Source organism: Chenopodium quinoa, unplaced genomic scaffold, assembly GCF_001683475.1.
Source record: "Chenopodium quinoa cultivar QQ74 unplaced genomic scaffold, ASM168347v1, whole genome shotgun sequence".
Taxonomy (NCBI): Eukaryota; Viridiplantae; Streptophyta; class Magnoliopsida; order Caryophyllales; family Amaranthaceae; genus Chenopodium; species Chenopodium quinoa.
This window is the reverse complement of record NW_018743518.1, coordinates 55,835-63,620: the sequence shown is the minus strand read 5'-3', so window position 1 is coordinate 63,620 and position 7,786 is coordinate 55,835. Positions and strand designations below refer to the sequence as shown.

Genomic DNA, 7,786 nt, shown 5'->3' with positions numbered 1-7,786 from the left:
TGCTTTAAAAACACAACTTATTAAGAAAAGTGTACTCTTTAAAAATCCAAAGAAGTACAAGTCCTTATCCAAATTCAATTCAACAAAAATAATTTCAGTTCATTAAAAATTAGTAAAAATAATTTTAGTTCACATAATTTTAATTCTATAAAAACGAGTTGCGTAAAAAAAATTGGAAAATTTAACAACAACAAACCAACCCTTGCCCCGTTCTCCCAAAATGAACCAACCTTTAAATCTGCTCAAAATAAACCTAAGTTTGTAAACACCTAAGTTTGTTTTGGTTGTGAGGAGGGTCCTTTGACCAAATTTCGGCGTTGACCTTGATATTCCGGCCATAAAATGTCACGTGCCGGGCACGTGACCTCTTAAATCAATTTTTTTTTATTTTTTTCCCTTTCCCTCTTCTTCCTCGATTTCCCCTTTCTCCTACAATTTCCCTCCCTTATTAACCCTAATTTGAGAAGAAAACTTCAATTCTTAACCCAGAAACTACAATTGAAGGAACAAGGGTAAGGTGCTTACCCTTGAGCAAAGGGAGACCAGATCGAAGCCGCGACAGGTGCTTACCCTTGGGCAAATCTTTAACCTGGAAGAAGCGTGATAGTGGCACTAGCTGACTCGACCTCCACCCTAAGATCGATGTGAATTTAAGGTTGTGTCTGGAAGACGTCCTCGTAATTGATACAATCTGAATGAATCAGTAGTTGTTTCCTCATAATAGCCTTTTGATTCTGCTTGAGCCTTGATTGAGATACCTTCTCTAGGTTGGTCAAACAACAAAGTAATCACTAAATTACACCCATAGCACTACAAGAATAAGTACTAAAAGAAGGAATGAGATCAGATTAATGAGTGCAAAACCAACACAAGTACAATGCAAGTTGAATATCCTGGTAGAGCCCAGGTTAATAAGGGAGGGAAATTGTAGGGGAAAGGGGAAATCGAGGAAGAAGAGGGAAAAGGAAAAAAAGAAAATAAATAAATAAATAAATAAATTTAATTTAAGAGGTCACGTGCCCGGCACGTGACATTTTATGGCCGGAATATCAAGGTCAACGCCGGAGTTTGGTCAAAGAACCCTCCTCTCAACCAAAACGCCATAAAAGGACCTTCTGTGCCACGTTTTTTTTTTAAAAGGACCTTTCTCACAAGGTCGACCAATTAAAAGGATCTTCCTTGCAATTTTTCCTTTTTTTAAATTAACAAAATAAAATAAATTAAATTAAAAAAAAAAAAAAAAACTCAAACCTCCCCCAACCCCACTGCCAGCCCCTCCTCCCCCCACCCCACTGCTGCCAGCCACTCCCTCCTCCCTCCTCCTGTCGGCGGCCGACTCCCAACAATCACCACCACTTCAACCGACAAGTGGTGGTTGTTGTTTGTTTTATATTTAAGAAAGGGAATCACCCTAACAACCACCATCACTTCAATCTACCCCTTCACCCTACCACCACTACTTTTTCCACCGCCCTCTTCACCACCTACCGTCGTCGCCCCTCCCACCGGACCGCCAACCGCTAACCGCCTACTACTACCATAACTCTTCTCTTTATCACTTTTTCTTTTATTTTTGAGTAAGTGTTGTTAGATCTAGTTTTGTGGTTGTTTTTATGAGTAATTGTTGTTAGATCTAGTCTTGTTTGGGTGTTTATGGGTTGTTATGAGGGTGGTTAGGGGTGTTTATGGAGATAATTAAGATTTTTCTGGTGATTTTCGTGGTGGATGTGGTGGTTTTAGAGGGTGATGGGTAGTTTAGGTAGTGTGGGGGGGGGGGTTATTTTTATGGGGCGTTGAGTGGTTTCATGGAGGGTGGGGGAAAGAGAGGAAGGTCGCCGGAGCCGAGGAACGGGTCAGGCGCCGGCTGCCAACAGTGGAGGGGTGGCTGGTGGGGAGGGAGGGCTGAAAGTGGTGGGGAATGGAAGGGTTTTTTTAAAAAAATTATCAGAATTTTTAAAAATATAAATAAATAATTATTTAAATTATCAGAACTTTTTTTATTAAAAAAAATTAAATGGATTGCAACTTGGTATAAAAGGTTAACTTAACTGCTTGATTTAATATAAGTGAAAAATTAGAAATTTAAGTTTATTTTGGGCTGATTTAAAGATTGTTTCATTTTGGGCAAACGGAGTTTATTGTTGTTGTTTGGGTCCAATTCAGTCCAACTAATTGGGCCAAGTCCAAATAATTCAACTCAAGCCTAAAACAATGTTCAACTCTCGAAAAGTAATTAGTATACACTAGACCCTAGTGTAGGTACCATAACCTACACCCCCTACAAAACGCAGCGTTTTGCGTTTTTCCCCTACCCCCACAAACTACAGTAACTACCCCCACTAACCACAGTAAAAAAAAAAAACTATCCATATCAAATTATTCTCTCTCTAAAAACCATCTTCTTCATTTTTGTAGAATTTCTCTCTCATCAACACCGTCGAATCGGAACGAAATTCTCTTCAAATTATTGCAAAATTGCTTCAAAACACTTCATAATTACTTCAAATGTCTGATATTCGAGATGAAATTAAACAATCGCAGCAGCATTTTGATAAAGAGTAAGTAATTTTGTTCATTTGATTACGATTTTAGTACAATTTTTGTATGAAGCATAATTTTGGTTCTTTTCCTTGTGATTGTAGAGTGATTTTGCAAAAAAAAACGCTTTAGAGAAGAACATGGAAGATAAAACTGGAAAATCAGAGCAAAATGTTACCAAAGAGTAAGTAATTTTGTTCATATTCTTGCGATGACAATTATAGTGCGATTTTATGTGTGAAACCTAATTTTTGTTCAATTTTTTGCAATTGTAGTATGATTTTGGAGAAAAATACTTCACAGACGAGTAATTTGTTGAAAATTTCTGAAGAAATGTATGAACCCTAACTTTTGTAAAACCTAATTTTTGTTAAAATTTTTTGCGATTGTAGTAATTGTTCTAAGATTTTACTGAAAATAACTAAAACATTAACAATTTATTAAATAAAACAGAGACGATGATGATGATGTACCTCTTCAGTCAAGAGTAGACAAATTGAAAAAAAACCGCCAAAATGATCCAATTGTAGATCCGGAACTTTTAAAAGATATTGACAAGTCAATTGGTACGGATTTAACAATGTCTCCACTACCAAGGTAATTAGTCATTTACAGAATATATTATGTTCATGTCTAATATGCTAGTTGTATTTGATAAAATTGGTTTTATCTTTGTTTAATATGTTATTTGTATATGATCATATTTGATACTCATAATGTTCATTTATAGATATAGTTATGATCATATATTTATATTTGTTCATATGAGTATTTATTGAGATTTAAAAACAAAAGTACATTTCATTGAAACATCATTGTATATGATCATATTTGATACTCATAATGTTCATTTATAGATATAATTATGATCATATATGTATATTTGTTCATTTGAGTAGTCATTGAGATTTAAATAACAAATATACATTTCATTAAATCATCATGCACATATATAAATATGATAATAATCATTTCAGTGATATGCATTCAAACTAATGTCATGTAATTAATTTATAATGTAGTGATGTGCCATTTAGAGTGATACACTTGCTTCAATTTAGAGATGGGAAATCTGAACCATTAACTCTAAAGAAGGTTATACAACAAAATGAATATGGTAATAGTTATGAAAGATACACTTTAAACAAGTAAGTTTATATGTATAAAATAATTGTTTTTACATTCAATTATTGTACATTGTATATATATACCAAACTTATTAGGTAATTCTTAAAATTTTAGTGAAAAAAAAAAGGTTCGAGTGAAATTTGTTATGTCAAAATCAAGACCACCAGAGACAAATCAAACAATAAGGTATAAAAGCTTTATACAAAATAACTAATTATCTTCTTCATTGTATAAATTAGTTCATACTTTAATATCATATTATATAAAATAATTCTGTTTTTTTTAAGTGAACAAAGTGAGAACATTCCTGCTACTAATGCAACAACTAAGAGTGTGTCTGCTACACATAACACAACTGACAAAGAGAGCAGGGATGAAAGGTATACTAATGATCAATTTTATATAAACAAATGTTCATTTTTATAACAGTATATTTTATGTACAATTTATGTGCATTTTTTATTTAAAGTATTTCTTAATATTGATTTCAGCAAGCAAGAAGAAGTTCAACCAAAAGTGCAAAGCAATCCAGTAAAGAATAGTCTTGGCCAAAAGTAAGAAAACTTAAATGTTCAATTTAGATAGACTATATGTTCATTTGAAAATCAGTACAAAAAAGTTTGCTCATGGCCAATAGTAATATAAGTTATATGTTCATTTTTTTATTTACTAATCAAAATTGTAAATTCAAACATATTTTTAATGAAATATCAGAAAACCCAAAGATGATTCAAGAATAACAACATTAAAGGACAAGATGCAAGAAATACATTTAGACATAGAGAGAAACCCAAAGTATGTTTAAATTTAAATAATTGAATTAATTTAATCAATTAATGAATATATTTCAAAGTTAATATCATACATTTACAGAAAGTACAAAGAATCGACAATCAGAATTATGAGAAATCTCAAAAGAATGGAAAAGGCAAGCAAGGAAATCAGGAAAGGTAAATGATCATATTTATTGAATATTTTTGTTTAATAGTCATAAATATCAATTTTAACAATACTATTACTTTTGAAGGTGAAGCAAAAAAGAAAGAAAAAGGGCCAATAGAAGAGAAAACTGTGGAAAAAGGTAAAAATTTTAAAATGTACATTTTTATTACAAAAAATGTTCATATTGGAAAAGCATAATATTAAATATTCAATAAGATTAAAAAAATTAAATTTTAACTAAATAAATTTTAATAGAAGTACAAGAAGGAAAAAAAGGGACTGAAAAAGAGAAAAGCCCTAAAGACAAAACTGTGGAAGATGTCTTTCCAAAGACAACAAATGTAGAAGGTAAAAATTTATAAATGTACATTTTTATTACATAAAATGTTCATATTGGATCTACATAATATTGAATGTTCAATAAGATTAAAAAAATATATAAATATTAACTAATTAAATTTTCATAGAAGGACAAGAGGGAAAAAAAGAGCCTGAAAAGGAGAAAATCCCTAAAGAGAAAACAGTGGAAGATGAGTCTACAAAGACAACAGATCCGAAAGGTAAATAGTGGAAAATGTACATATTCATTACCTGAAATGTTCATTTATATTGTATATAGTAAACTTTTGTCATCCAATTTAATAATGTTTATTTAATCTTTTATATTTGATCATTTCATATGCAGCACAAATTGCACCTGATTTTGTTCAAATTGAGGATGAAACTTATCTTCTAGATCAAGATGATGATAAAGTTTCCACAAAACTTAGTGAGGAGACAGCTCCATCATCACAAAAAAGTGATCAGTCAACCAAAATGAAAACAAGATACAAAATGGTTGCAAGGAAAAACAAAAACAAAAGCCTTGTTGTTGTGCCAAGTGGTAGAATTACAAGGAGCCAAGGTAATCATAATACTTTTCTGTTACACAATAAATATTACACTTTCAAATATACTAACATAAATTTTTTTAAAAACAATAGATGTTCTGTTAGATGAATCTAAAAAGGGAAGCCTGAAGAAGGATGTTGAGCCTGCTAAAGAAACCGCAAAAATAGGACAGAAGAGAAGAATGTCTACAAGGAATTTTCCTATTCAAAAGGAAGCTGATGCACCACCTCCAGCACCTACTCCAATAAAAAAAAATGGCAGGTGCTCCTGCTGAATATCCTCCAGACCAAGGCAAAAAGGGTAAATGTTCAATCTTAATGTATAGAATGATCATTTATGATGGTATATCATTAATGTTCAATTTCAATATATAGGTGGGAAAAAGAAAACTCTAGAAGTGAAGAAAACTTCTAAGGTTGCTGGCAAAAGAAAAGCAGGTATATAATGATATATTATAAATGTTCAATTTCTATATATAGAATGATCATTTGAGAAAACAATTTTGTTCATTTTATCATTTGCTTACTGTACATTTTCAATACTTAAACAAAATTATATATTTAATTTTCAGATGTCAGTCCTGCCAAGAGAAATGCTGGAAAGAGAAAAAAAATACAAGAAGTACCATCAGATGAACCCTCTCAAGATCCTGACAGTGATGATGATAGTGAAGAGTCAGTTTATAGAGCAGAAGAAGAGCCTGTCAGTGAGGATGATTATGAGGTGGAGGAAGAGGAGGAAGAGGAAGAAGTAAAGCCAAGGAAGAAACAGGCAAAGAAAGGGAATTCAGTGAAGGCAAAGGTTGAAAAGGAGGAGCAAAAGATGGTACTGTATGATGAAGGAAAGATTGAAGGTAGGAGAAAAAAGAAAATGAAAACTGAAATGGTTCAAGCAATAGAAACTGATGAAGTTGAGGAAATTCAGGAAGATGAATTTGAGGAAGAGAAATCTTCAAAGAGAGGAGGACATGTGAAGTTCATTGCATGGATAAAAAAGATGACACCTACCCAAAAACAACAAATTATTGATATAGGGTTAGGATCACTTCTTGACATTAGTTTACCTCAACTTGATCAAAAGTTCTGTAACTGGTTATTGGGAAGTTTTGAAGAAAATAGCCAGTATTTTGAACTACCAAAGAATGAAAAAATAGAAATTGAGGTAGAGGATGTTAGGGTAGTTTATGGCTTGCCTACAGGAGAAATTCCAATTGTTGAGCCAAAGTCTGATAAAATTAGTGAGGAGTATGCAGAATTTCTGAAGAAATGGAGAAAATCATGGTCAGGAAAAACTCCATCAGTGAGTCAGGTATGATCAGTTTTAAATGTTCATTTTAAATACATTAAATGATCAAAAGTATAAATGTTTTGTTCATTTTGTTTGCAGATTGTGAATGGATACATAAATGATAAATTCACCAACAACAGACCACCAAGTGAACATTTCATTACTAACTTTTTAGCAGTGGCTGTGAACTGCTTGATGAAATGTGTATCAAACAATCAATGCCATTTCAAATTTCTTTATTCTATGATGGACAAAGAAAACATAAAAAATTTGAACTGGTGTCAGTTTGTATATGACTCACTTATCAAATGTCATGTTGATTGGAGAAAGCAGCAAGGCAAGGGGTTCTACAAAGGCCCTCTTCAATTTCTGATGGTATATTCTTAGATACAAGATGTTCATTTAAATTTAAATAAATGCACTTTTTTTTATTGTTTATGTTCTGTTCCATGTTTTCTTTTTTCTTGTAGTTGTTCTATTTTGATAGAGTTCAGAGGTTAGACAAAAGGCCTCCAAGAACAATTCCTATCATATCTGCATGGAATAGAGACATGGTTCTTGAGAGGTTGAAGATTGAATTAGAATTGGGATTTGGGAGAGGGAAAATTCTACCAAGGATTGCTGCAGAAGTTGAAGAAAGTCCTAAGGTTATAAAATGATCACTTTTGTTAACATAAATGTTCATTTGTATAATCTGAAATGTTCAACTGCATAATTTTTAATATTCATTCATATAGGTTTTTATGGATGATTTTGTTTCCCTGGTAAAAACAACTTGTTCAAACCTGTCAAAGCTTTCTTCAAAATTGGTGAAGGCAAAGGATATCTTCCCTGGAAATGACTTGGTGAAAAAAGTTGATGAAGTTTTAGGAAAGGTGGTAGCTAGGGAACCATCAATTCTAAGCCAAGATGAAGAATTCTTTGGCAGTGAGGATTTCCTAAATGCACTTGCACAAGCTGAGAAGAATCTGATGCAAGGGTCTGAAAAGCAAACAACTGA

The 7,786-nt window shown here is 32.3% G+C and overlaps 1 protein-coding gene across 1 annotated transcript; it reads left to right on the top strand.

Moving 5' to 3' along the window:
* The first annotated feature begins 877 nt into the window (after window positions 1-877).
* On the top strand, window positions 878-5,607 carry LOC110740118 (biorientation of chromosomes in cell division protein 1-like 1). Its single transcript, XM_021920615.1, has 12 exons — window positions 878-907; window positions 2,643-2,722; window positions 2,814-2,873; window positions 2,992-3,135; window positions 3,954-4,046; window positions 4,158-4,220; window positions 4,381-4,461; window positions 4,540-4,616; window positions 4,694-4,747; window positions 4,864-4,956; window positions 5,076-5,168; window positions 5,294-5,607. Exons 1-12 carry the CDS (start codon window positions 878-880, stop codon window positions 5,605-5,607), a joined length of 1,182 nt encoding a protein of 393 aa, XP_021776307.1.
* Window positions 5,608-7,786: the final 2,179 nt, after the last annotated feature.